The sequence below is a fragment of the Crocodylus siamensis genome, chromosome 3 (assembly GCF_052110815.1).
Source record: "Crocodylus siamensis isolate JL-2025a chromosome 3, ASM5211081v1, whole genome shotgun sequence".
Lineage (NCBI taxonomy): Eukaryota > Metazoa > Chordata > Crocodylia > Crocodylidae > Crocodylus > Crocodylus siamensis.
The window spans coordinates 68,534,643-68,548,051 of NC_143397.1; the positions used below are offsets into that span (position 1 = coordinate 68,534,643).

General features: G+C 39.3%; 1 protein-coding gene across 1 annotated transcript in view; it reads left to right on the forward strand.

Annotated features, from left to right (window-relative positions):
• Window positions 1-13,409, forward strand: part of PRDM6 (PR/SET domain 6) — a 111,684-nt gene that overhangs the window by 72,610 nt on the left and 25,665 nt on the right. Inside the window, exons 4-6 of the mRNA XM_090038462.1 lie at window positions 3,019-3,146; window positions 7,103-7,227; window positions 10,876-11,218. Coding sequence (XP_089894588.1) covers window positions 3,019-3,146; window positions 7,103-7,227; window positions 10,876-11,218 — 596 coding nt within the window. The remainder of the gene's footprint in view (window positions 1-3,018; window positions 3,147-7,102; window positions 7,228-10,875; window positions 11,219-13,409) is intronic.

A 13,409-nucleotide genomic window follows, 5' to 3' on the forward strand; every position in this document is an offset into this window, starting at 1 on the left:
ATCTAGAGTCCTCAATCCCTTATTCATTATTTTCCCTGGTATCCACCATTATTGGAGATGCCAGAGAACACATCTTGAATAGTTCTGTTCAACGGCTATTAACAAATCCATCATCCATGAATTTGTCCTATTCCTTTTTTTGAACCAATGGTAGAGGCTATGCTATCTGCCTCTACCATTGCTTGTGGCAAAGAATTCTGCAAGTTAATTACGCATTGCATTAAAAAGTATTTTCTCTTATTAGTTTTAAACCTGTTTCCCACTAATTTCAGTGGGTGCCCCCTAGCTCTAGTTTTCTGGGACTTGGTGAGTAACAGTTCCCTGTTCACTTTGTCCACACCATTTATGATTTTATGGACTTCTATTATATCCCCCCCTCAGCCTTCTGCTTTCCAAACAAAGAGTCCTCGCTTTTTCAGTCTCTCCTGGTATGGCAACTGCTTCATACCCCTGATCATTTTGGTTGCCCTCATGGGTGACTGGTGCCTCTTGAGTCAAGGGGTGCATGTGCCCCCCTTGACACCAGTCAGCATTGGGGGAGTCCCCCGGCAGCCAATCCCACTGACTGGGGGAAGGGGGGTGACACTTTTGTGGAGATGCAGAGAACAGAAATGTATGCAGTGTTTAAGGTGTAGGTGCACCATGGGTTTGTAAAATGACATGATGATGCCCTCCATTTTAATTTCACTGCTCTTCTTAATGATTGATTACGAACATTTTATTGGTCTTTTTAGTCACTACTGCACATTGAACTGACACTTTTAGAGAACTATGTACAATGATTCCAAGGTCTTTTTCCTGATTTGTAACAGCTAGTTCAGAACCAAGCACTGTGCACATATAATTGAGGTTATTTTTTCCTATGTGTATTATATTGCACTGTCAACATTGAAATTCATCTTCCACTTTTTCCCCACTCACTCAGCTTAGTGAGATCTTTCTGGAGCTCCTTTCTGTCACCTTGGGATTTGATTACCCAGAATAATTTGGTATCATCTGCAAACTTGGAGATTTCTTTGTATACCCCCATTTCCAGATCATTGGTGAAAATGTTGAACGAAATTGGGCCAAGCACATTTCCCTGTTGGACCTCTCTTTTTACATACTTCCCTCCTGAAAAATGACCATATAGTACCCTTTGCTTCCTACCTTTTTACCAGCTCTCAATCCATGACAGAAACTTCTCTCTGATCCCATGTCTGTTCCTTTTTTTAAAAAGCCTTTGGTGAGGGACCTTGTCAAATGCTTTTTGGAAGTCCAAATATATTATGTCAACTGTATCCCCCTTATCCACGTGCTTAATCAAAGAACTCTAGCAGACTGTGCTAGACAGAACTACGTGGACTCTTCCCCAGCAGATCATATTGGTCTGTGTAACTGCTATTTTTATTCATTATAGTAGCTTCCACCAATTTGTCAGGGTTGGAAATGAGACTCACTGGGCACATCTACTTGAGACGTTCACTGTGGAATTGCCTTATTAGCTCCATGGTAAATGTCTGAGCATCTGCATGTGCAGAGCTATTAGGCTGGATTAACCTAATAAACTCTGCTGCAGATTAGTACTTGTAAATACAAGTACTATCTTATAGCAATGTTTTTTACTCTGCAGCAGCACACATACAGACACTGACAGGGGTGGCTGGGGCACAAGGGTGCTTCTGTGTGTGGCACTGCTGGCTGACCCCCCCCCAAGCCCCTACCAGCCAGGGCTGCTGTAACTTGTCTCAATGTGCTGCAGTCCTGGGTGCATGTTCAAACACGGTGCTTGGGTGCAGTAAACTCCAGCGCAATTTGTGGCTCATCCTTTGAAGCAGGTTTTTGTTTTTAATGATGACTGAGAAATATCCAAGTAGATTTGTTCTGTGTCATGTCTGAATTAATGTTGCTAACATGAAGTTGATTTTGTAGAATAATCCTTCTCAATCCTTAATTCAGTTCCCATTTTATTAGTGAAATTATTTATTTTAAGGTTAAGACCAGTTTTCAGAATGTTTAGAGGGTTCTCCTATAAAATATCCTAAAAGAAAGTATTCGGATTATTGAAATTATTAGAGAGACAAAATACAGTGAATGGGCAACCTAAAAAGAGTCAGAGATCATATTTGGTTTAGTTAACTACCTGACTGCTCTAATGCTATCCGAAACTTCCCCAGGCTATCCAAATGATACATGAAATATAGTCAGAAAGTTTGGTATCTAAGTTTGGTATCTAAGTTTGCATACTAGACTGCACCCAACTCAAATCTACTTTGAAATGACAAATGCAGAGGTGTATGAAAAAAAATGGGAACAAATATTTGACCCAATGATTTCAGGGCTGCCAAAGAATTAGGAAGAGGGCAGTGAGTTGTTTTTAATGTTGTTTTGTGGGTTTTTAAAGTTTTGTTTTTTAATGTGTTTTGGGTTCTTCTGTCTTTAGCAAGGATGTCATATTTATGAAAAACTAGATCTCTTAAAACTGAATTCTCATTTGTTACATGAAAAATTATATTTCTTCAGGTATCTTCACAACAAGCTTTGAACTACTGCTGAGCATTAGTTGTCTGAAGTTTTCTGCTTTAAATGCAAGAAGGTTTTCTAGAGCTAAATACAAGCTTTTGCTGGAAATGAAATGTGAAGAAGTGATACTTGTTTAGGGAATACTTATTCTTTCTCTGATGTCTCAGCCTTTCAATGCAGCCTTTGCATCCAGATTTTTTTGTTTATCTGGCAGTTCATTATTTAAGGCTAGCCTGTCAAAATAGGTTAAATATTCTTTGGGAAACTGGTCACATCTTTGAAACACAACAAATATGTTTAATGTAGAAAAGATTGGCTTGATAAGAGAAATATGATAAACTTGCATCACCAAAAATACTCCTCTGTCATTCCATTCGGATTTCTAAGGACATCAATAAGCAATGACAAATCTCATGGCAATACATTTCTGCAAAAAGCACAGAGACACCAGCAAAGCAATGAAAATGATTGCTGATGATGTGTTCTAACTACTTGACATTCTGACCTCTTCTCCAGATATATGACCAAGATGGGACACTGCAGCACTTTATTGATGGTGGAGAACCCAGTAAGTCAAGTTGGATGAGGTATATCCGATGTGCGAGGCACTGTGGCGAACAGAACTTGACAGTAGTTCAGTACAGGTAAAGTACATTTCAATGTATTCACTAAACCCCGCCCCCCCAAAAAAAACCCTTTAAATAAAACCCCCCCAGAAACATAGCTGTCACCGGTTCATAAAGCAAATTCCAAACTAACAATATGCTTTTCTTGAATCCCTTCCTTCTGTATCACAGAAACATGGCATTATGGATTAGACTTTTTTGATAGGAATGAGGGACACCATAGGGCTGATTCTGAACTGCTCTTGAGGTCAAAATCAGGCCTGTGTCATTAATTGCAGAACATGCGTGCACATCGCATTGCATAAAGCAATCTACACAACATCGTTTGCAGATTGCTCTAGAAGATTTGGTGAGCTTATCTTCCACTTTTACTGACAGATAAATGGGCTGAAGGACAAGGAAAAGGTCTCACTTGAGATGAAAGCAGCAAAATTTTGAATGCCAAAGCGCTTAGGGAGTCATGTAACACATCTGCACAGAAGATTGCATCTGCTGATGCACCTGTATGGCAAGATGGTTTCATGCCATTATATTGTATTAAAACAAAACAGAACAAAAATGAGAAAAGATATATAAAAAACTGATGGCATCTACTCCTCTTCCCACCAACAAAACTAAAAAAACTAGAAAATGTGTTGCATAAATATATGATCTCAGCTATAAACAAGTCTTCCCCCTTCAGAATAAGAAGTAACTGCTTGGCTTTATTAGATATTATAGCAGGAACATCAAAGAATGCCTTGTGTTTGGTAACCAAGCTGCCTTTGGCTGTTTATTTGGGGTTATCCTTTTTTAGTGACAAATCTTAAACTTATTTATAATGTTCTAAACTTTTTAACAAACATGCAAAATCAAAATAAAATGACAGATGAACAAAGTCCGATGTTTTCCCTAAGGGTTCAGTTTAATAACAGTAACAGGGTCCAGTTAAATGTTTTAACATTCTTTGTTTCTGGGCAATTATCTAAATCAGTGGTCTCCAACCTTTTTAAGTAGGAGATCACCTTTGGCATTTAAAAGCAACCCAAGATCTACTGTGTGCTGCTGCCACCCCCTCCCCCCCATCCCCCTGCCTAGCAGGTAAGTCTATGGGGAAGGAAGCAGGGGCAGATTGAGGCAGAGGGAGAAAAAGTAATTTGGGGGCACACCTCCCCAGCAGGTAAGTCCCACCCGGCCAGGGCCCTACTGAGCTTTCCCCTGCTCCTGCCTCTGCGGCACTGTCCCTCACCACGGGGGCCTTGATCTAGCCCCCTTCCCTTTCCCACAGACTGACCTGCTGGGCCGGGGTGCACATATGCATGCATGGGGGCACTCAGCCCGCCACCCCAGCCCCAGATTGACTCCAAGAGGCTGTAAGATCTACTTCAAGAGGCTCCAAGACCTACCGGTGGATCGAGATCCACTGGTTGGTGACCACTGATCTACATAAAGTAAGCATTCAAGAAAGAATAAAGAAGAATATATGATGGTGATTTGCAATATATTACAAATCTTCTAATATACTCTTAAATAGTTAATATTTTTGCTAAATGTTTTGTCTGAGAGTTTAAATAGACAATCCACAAAAAAAGTGAGCAAAGACTGTTGTATTGCAAAAACTCTCACATTGTACTTTAGCTGGTAGTCCAGGTAGTTTGTGAACCAGTAAGAAAACTATAGTTGTGTACGTAAGTCTATGTAGTGTGTATGTGTAGGTACGTACACACACACACACACACACACACGAAAAAACTTAAACAAAATATGGGTATAAGAAAGTCATTATACATCTGTCAATATTAAGTGGATTTTACAACTCTCCTTTCATGATGGAGCTTTTACTTAGAGTTCCCTCTGTTGATCTGTTTTCGATTACTTCAGATCTTTATAAAATGAACTACAAAAACACAATTTAAAAAACTGGCATCCATCACCAGTGACTACATCCAAGTGTAAGAAAATAGAAAAGTTGGACACTGAAAAACCAGCCTAATTTTTATTGTACATGGATGTCCTCCTCACAGAAAGTCAGCTGGTTTAAATTCATTCTGTTATGATTTGTAATATCTAAATGGAATTTTCTTCAAAGCACTCTTGATTGATTGACCCTTAGCTGAACGTTTTGTTTTTATTTTGAGGCTGACAATAATGTTTGTTGGCATGTGTTCTGCTTCAACTGCGTTGGGACGCCATGAAACTATCTTTATGAGTCATCCAACCACAATACTAAATACATGTCAGCAAAGGAAATATTATCCGAAAAGGGAAAAATCCCTTTGATGTACTTCAGCATGCAGAGATTTCTGCAAGTTTTGGAAGCTCTGTATGCTTGTAAGGAACGGTATACACTTACACATTTTTTTCAGCCTACTCCAAGCCTCACAGACCACCCATTGCTCAAAAACAGTTCTGCTCTTTCAGCGGCAAAGTGTGTCATTTGGTTTTAGCACATTCATTTGCTGGGCCGCTGTGTTTATGTTAAGGGAAGCCAAACTGAGAGATGAAATGTTACAAGGGCGAAGTACAAAGTAGACTCAATTTTTCTCGAGTTAAGAGAAGCTGGTGATTTATAACACAGCTCCAATTTTGATTTTTATGTAATAGTGGAAAAAATTAATAAAATGTACAGCTCTGGAAAGAGAGGGAGAGTGAAAGAGGGAGACAGAGAGAGAAAGTGGAACGGAGAAGGAGCGAGAAAGAGATGCAAAAGCTAGAGTTTTTGTCAGATATTCATAGAATGTTGGGAAAAAACATTTTGCTTAGCTAGCAGTGCCCTCCTGAGACAGGGTGGCAGTAAGCGAGGAAAATAACAAGATAAATGAAATTTTTGCAGCTGCTAGTAAAATATTGAGAATCTGCACTTTTTTATTGATCTTTATGATTCTGTTGCCAAGAGCCACTTTGCGGTGACAAAATATGTTGACAAGTGCATATCTCACTGCCATGAAAAATGTGGTAAAGGATTCTCCTTATGTCTGCAGTGTTATACAAGGAACAAATTGCACTGCTACAGCCAATTCTTTACAGAAAGGCTAAATTTAAGGCCTACCAACCCTAAACACTTTTATCTTGAACTTCAGGCTAATATTTGTAGCAATTCTTCACTGAGAAAACCAGTTGAGGTCTAACATTTTTTTTTAGTCTATAGATATGTTTCTGCCTTACACCGGCTGTTATAAAAAATGGTCATTTCTTGGTAACTTGACTGTATCATTTTGGTGTGTAATCTTTCAGCCAGAGTGGAACACTCTTCTTGTATGTATTGAATTTCTATCCATCTCATAGAAGGGTGTTTTACTGTACTGTACCAGGCTTAAGAGAAAAGCCACTACAAACTGATAGGATTTTTATTTCACTCATAGATGCCTGATCCTCATTTCACACTGGCTTTCCTTTACATCTATGTAACTCTGTTAACTTGAGTTGAATTACCCTTGAGCTGTTTCCCTCAACATGAGATTGGGGTTAAGCCTCTAGTCTGCAAAACAGTAAGCTTTTTTCATAAACTGGGGAACTCTTGGATGTGTGGCTTAGGAAAATCAAAAATGTTTTCCCGTAGGATGGAATTTATCCGTAACAGTAATTCATACTTACTGAAGGGCCGTCAACCTAGTCCTCGTGTTCCATATGAAGAAAGATGTCTTCAGTAGCACTTTGCATTACAAGCTCTCTTTTTTTGGACTGCACTAGAGCAAATGTTCACCGTGTTCAACCAAGAATCTCTCAACTGATATATTTAATTTTTAGAAGAACACTGTCATGTTAAGAATTATTTTGTACATTAAAGAAATTCTTCATCTGTGTTGCTAACAGCAAGTATTAAAACCTAAATGAATCTTGCAGTGATGATGGATTCACATTTACAATAATCAATTCATTTGGGATACCCTGCAGAAATACTTTTAAGTAGGTGGAATTCCACCGTACTAATGCAGATGGTAAACAGACCCCTACACGTTCTTACACTAGGCTGTCTTTCTGTTTGTTATGATTAGGTCAAATATATTCTACAGGGCCTGTATAGACATTCCCCGGGGCACTGAGCTGTTGGTGTGGTACAATGACAGCTACACGTCTTTCTTTGGAATCCCTTTACAGTGCATTGCACAGGATGAAAACTGTAAGTACTTTATTTTGTTTCTTTGTATCTCAAATTCTTGTTTCAGTTAATCTTCCAGCTGTATTCCTGGGCTTTCTTAGAACATATGAAGCACGCTCTGGATATTTATTTAAATAATTTGTTGAGTACAATATACAGCCCAAAAACTGACAATATTTAAGGTTTTCAATGGAAATGTGACATGAGTAAAATTACTCCTGTACTTTACTTCACGGCTGTGTAACTAAATGATGGGTGTCCTCATAGCAGCTTGCCTTTCTGCCTTCCCCCGCTTTGTAATACGTTAAAGTCCTCTTTAGAGGTTACCTTATCTGTTCATCCTTAATTTATTCCCTCAACTCTTTCCCTAGTTATCGGTCATATCATATAACTCCCTGTCTATGGCTGCAATACTGCAGAGAAAGACCTGTAGGTTATGGTACACAATACGGTGAATATGAGCCAACAACATGCTCTTGTTGCAGAAAAAAGCCAACAGCATACTGGTTTGTATTAACAGGAGTGTCACTTGCAAATGGAGGGGAGTGATTCTTCTACTCTATTCAGCACTGAGTCCAGTGCAGAATGACAAAAATGATTAGGGCCTGGGAAGCGAGACTTATGAAGAAGGCCTGAAAGAACGAGGGTCCCCTAGTATGCAGAAGAAAAGACTGAGTGGGATTTGATAACAGTTTTCAAATACCTGACAGGCAATCATAGAGAGGATGGAGATGGATTTTTCTCTGTGGCCATAGGGCACAGGACTAGAAACAATGGCCTCAAGCTGCAGCAGAGGAAGTTTAGGTCGGAGGAATTTTCTGATTCTAGGGATAGTCAAGCTTTGGAACGAGCTCCCTAGCAAGGCGGTGGAATCTTCATCCATGGAAATTTTCAAGAGCAAGTTGGCCAGATATTTGGCTGGGACAATTCTGTCTTGACCAGGGGGCTGGACCAGCTGACCTCGTGAGATTCCTTCAAGACCTACTTTCCTATAATCCTGCCTAGCCAAAAGGATATTATACTGTCATCTTGAAGCCACTGCAACTGTTTCATAATTGTATTAGCATTGGATGTGCTGATTAAGGCCTTATCTGACTGACCAAAAAGATGACGTTTTTGTGGTTGGAGAAAATGCAAGATTCTTTAAATAAAAGATCATTGTAACTAACTTGTTATGATGATAGTATTTCCATCTTGTTGTGATCATCCCTATCTCCATGTATTCCTGTCCTGCCTTTCTTTCAATATTTTATTTTTATTTTATAGTGAAAAGCAAAATAAACATACCATTTTTAATATGGACCCAATCCTGCATGGTGTTTATGCCCTCATATTTAGTGAGAATTAAGAGGGCTCAGGGACTCACGCAACTGGTCTGTTTATGTATGGGACTCCCTTCTTTCAACTTGCATTGGAGACTTCTTTTCCATTTTGACAGCTGTGTGTGTATATGTGGTGGAAGAAACCAATAATAGATGCTTGATTGACTTTGTTTGGCTGAAAGTGACCCTGTGGCTGCCAACGCATAATCAGCTATATATAAGATATATTTTTTCAGTCAAATACTTGGATGCTTGAACTGCTATACTGAGATGAACTTGTATCTCTTAGCAACTTAAATACTGAACCGCACAGCAATAAAACAGCAAGATACTGGGGATTAAACTGTCAAAAATAAACATCCTTTTTCATCATGAGTTTTCAAATCTGTTGAGCTTGAGAAGAGTTTAAAAGAAATTAAGTTACTGGCAGTAATGTTCAGTGATAAATAACATGCTGTCCCACAGCAATACAAAAATATTGTTTTCACTTTTGTGAGTTGTAACTTGCAAGATCCTCATTTAAAAATGGTGCAACACAGTTAAATCTCTGTGTATTGTCACTCACTGTTTTGTTGCAAGAGAAACTGAAGATTTGCCTCTACAAGTCAGGGAGACTGATGAAAAGGGTGAAATTTTTTCTCTGGGCACAGAGCCAACATAAGGACCATGCACAACTTTAAGTGCCACTTAAACCTCAAAATACAGCTTCTACTGGCCTTTTGCACAGAGGTGAATTTCCCCTGGGATGAACTGTGATGTGATTCCTCAGTTCCTTAATTTCCTGATTTGATTCCTTAGATGAGTTTTCTATTTGCAACTTTTTAAAAATGTAATTTGATGTTGCTGTTACCATTAAGACAATATAAATACACAGACCACTGCTTCTTCTTCATGTATTATGGATACACCTAAGATTATTTTTGTGTCTTTAAAACTGTACTTCAGTGCCCAGCCAAATGGGTATAACTACTTCTAAAAGAAGCTCTGGGATGCCATAATGCTGAGCAAGAGAGAGAGCATAGCTACGTATCAATTAAATACCTTACATTGCCCGTTTTTCCTTGTTGAGGAAACATTAAAATAAAAATTTATAAAGCAAACAGATTTTATTTATAGTATCTTATCAAAATGGATTTGTATTTTTTTTATTTCATCTCGAATAACAATGGAAAGCTACAGCTTACTATTGCAATTTAAACCCTACAGTAATTAATCAGAAATTAGTCAAAATCACTCACTGAGATAAAGCAGCAGCTAAATGATCTGCTAAGATCTGTAATTCATTCACTTACATGCACACATATCTTTGTATGTGTGTGCACACACACACACGCACATGTGTGTACAGGCATAAAACACAAAACACCCTATATTTAAATAATATTAGACTGCAAAAATCAAGCACTCAAAAATTAGGATACACCAGAATTTAGGGTTTCCAGGTGATCTTAATTTTGTGAATTATGGTATAGCCTTTACATATGTGATTTCTGAACTATTTTTCCACTAGCTCCTACCTCATTCAGTGCGCTGTTTGGGCATTGCTCAGGGAATGAGGCTCATTACTCTTTTATGCATGTAAATTTCCTTCCTTATATACCACACTGCCTCCACATGTTAAACTGAATAAAAACTAGTTTATTTCTTCATGAGAAGGATTATATTTAACCGATTATCAAAATAGTGGAGTGTCTCACAATGCTTAATTAATCTATCATCCCGACACTTTTATCCCCATTTCATAGGTGGGGAACTGAGGCACAAGGCTTACATTTTGCACTGTTTTACAGTGAACTAAATCTTGCTAGCCTTACTCATGCATAATAAAAATACTTATTTTTGTACTGGTTCTGTACTGAACTGGAGGGGCATGCGTGGGTGAGGAGGTGCTTTTGGCTTTTACTGGCTACCTGCAAGGGAAATGTTACCACAAGAGCTAAGAGGGTTCTTCTGTGGGCTAGGAAGTAGAGGGGCTGAAGCGCTGCATGTGTATCATATCCTGCAACCTTATAGTATCTGCAATACACAGCTCTCATACAGAGTCAGACCAGCAGAATTTTGTCTCAGACCTCAGTTCCTTTCTTCTTACTTCTCTTACTCTACTTTGAATCTTCTTCAACTCTCAGATGTCTCTCTGGATATGTGTTTGCGCAGTATGACCCTTCAGATCACTGTTCATCCACCTCTCTACACACATTTTATATGCATTATTAAAATGATGCTGCTAGATTCTAGCAGAAAAGATGTTAATTTTTTCTATCTTCCCTCCAAACTGCATTCATTTTAAGAAAATAGTAAAGAAGCTCTTATTTACTTGCTTGTTTGTTTGTCTGTTTGTTTCTCTCAGTGAATGTCCCTTCGACGGTAATGGAGGCCATGTCCAGACAAGACACCCTACAGCCATTTAATAAAAGTAGCAAACTACCCCCTGCCACTCCACAGCGATCCATAGTATTTCCACAGACTCCATGCAGCAGAAATTTTTCTCTTCTGGATAAGTCTGGGTCCATCGAGTCAGGATTTAACCAGATCAGTGTAAAAAACCAGCGAGTTCTTGCAAGCCCAACTTCAACAAGCCAACTAAATTCTGAGTTCAGTGACTGGCATCTTTGGAAATGTGGGCAATGCTTTAAGACTTTCACTCAGCGGATCCTCTTACAGATGCATGTGTGTACGCAGAACCCTGACAGGTAAAACACAGGCTCTCTTTATTTCTGTATCTATTGATAGCCAGATGCACTGCTTTCTGCTTTTATCAGCCTGTTATCATTTCCAAAACCAAGCCATTATTAGGAGAAGCCTGTACAACATTATTCATCTGCAGCTGTGTGAAGTAAGCCGATAATGGCCATTGCTTGACTTCACTATTTGTAAAAACATTCAGTGCCTAAATGTACAGATAAGAAGAAATAGCTAAGAATATAATCTTGTTTTCAGAATGGTTTGGTAGATCTGTTGGAGGGAATTAAATAGGAGGAAAATTTATTAATATCATAGATGGAAAAATGAGGTCAAGATAATTAAAAGTCTCTCTATCTTCCAAAGATAATATAACTTGCTGTTCAGTGGCTGTCATAGTCATTTCAGGGTTCACCTATAGTGTGCAATGTGTATGGACTTAATTAAGTACTAAGAGGTAATGAATTGGGATTTTTTGCTTAGTACTATTTTTCTTCAGAGCATGCAAACCCATAAATCGTGCAAAGCTGTCAAAAGGAAATACCTACTCCACTAGGGATGTGGAGGAAAACAGATGCCACTTATTCAATAAACTAATATCCACACAGAAGAAAAATGTTGACTAGATACCTCAGAGTCAAAGTTGGTTTGAAAGTTTGTCAATACAGAATTTTATGGCCATGAACTGAGGATGAAATTTAGCTGAACAAGTGAATTAAAATTTCAGGTACTCTGACCAGTGGCACAGTAGATATAATGGAACCATTATTTATGAATCAAAGCTGGTTTATTTGACAATTTTGATAGCTGGCAGCACAAAAGACAAAAATCAAATTAATTCAATAAAAAAAAGGCTGCCTGTGTTTTGTCTCTTCTTCAGCTGTGAAGAAGGTTTGGATCTCCTGGAAAATCATTCTAAGAACAGCAGTTGAATGCAAATTAAACTTAAATGAAATGCTGTAAAAATAGTTACTCTCTCACACACAGACATGTATGTATGTATGTACAGTGTATTTTTTGGAGCATATATGCAATGAATCATGAAAATGCAGGATAAAAACAGATTATATCTGAAGTGTGTATAATGCAAATCAGACTCTATATAATCCCACTTCAAATTCTGAGAGCTGGTAAATTTTGAAATTGGTAAAGTTTGTACAAGTTTAGCATTTTCTAAATTTCATTCTGGTTCCAGAGGAAATTAAGTATTGGCATGTTAAAAATACATACAGAATATCTGCCACTTTAGGTGCCTAAGAATTTAGATCCTCAAAACTCCCAATCAACCTAAGTTTTAAACATTAAATTCTGTGGTTACCCACAGGTCTTCTTCTGAACGTGCCCCAAGTGCCTTAGGCCTGGCAATGGTGAACAGTGATGCCAAAACTGGGCATTCCTCTGCCCATGCCACCAGTAGGGTCTGATCCCATAGGGGTTCCTAGAGCATACCTACCAGAAAAGGTTAAGCATAAACATCATCAGGAAGAGGAGCAGGGAGTTGTAATACCTTTCCTCTACCCAACATTTTAGTGCAGGGCTTTCCAAATTCTGGGTGACCAAGGGTCGCAGGCCCCTCAGCAATGCCATAAGGGCCACACACTTCCAGGCCGCATGCTGCACAAGCCAACCCCCCTGCCATGCCACATGGTGACCACCCCCTTGCATCATGCTAGCACCTCTTATGCCCTACACACTGTGCCACATGCCCCGCCTGCTGCATGATGTGCCTTCCCCTTGCATGGAGTATGACCTCCTGCGCCCTGTACGGTCTCCAGCTCCCCTGGAACCCTTTGGCTGTGGGCTTTCTCAGGCTTGTGGGACATGCTGCACAGCACCCAGGGGTGGAGGCAAAAAACAGAATCTGGAGGAGAGCGAGGGAGTCTGGAGAGTCCAGCAGCAGCCTGGACTGGGAGCCCAAGGGCCACAGGTGGCCTGTAGGCTCCCTATTGGACAGCCCTGGTTTAGTGTATAGTTTGCCCAGGAAGTGCAAGACCTAGTTTCAGTGCCTGAAAGTGCCCATTTCCCACCAAGCTTCCAGTTATTCTGAGGTAGATATGGTCTTGATGGCTCCTGTTGAAGTTATTATATGCTGTATGGAATAATGAAACAGTCATTACACCAAAGAAAGCAAGCAATCATGACCTTAAAATACTGGCTAGGGTGCTCACTTGGGCAGGAGGATAGCTGGGTGCCAATACCTGT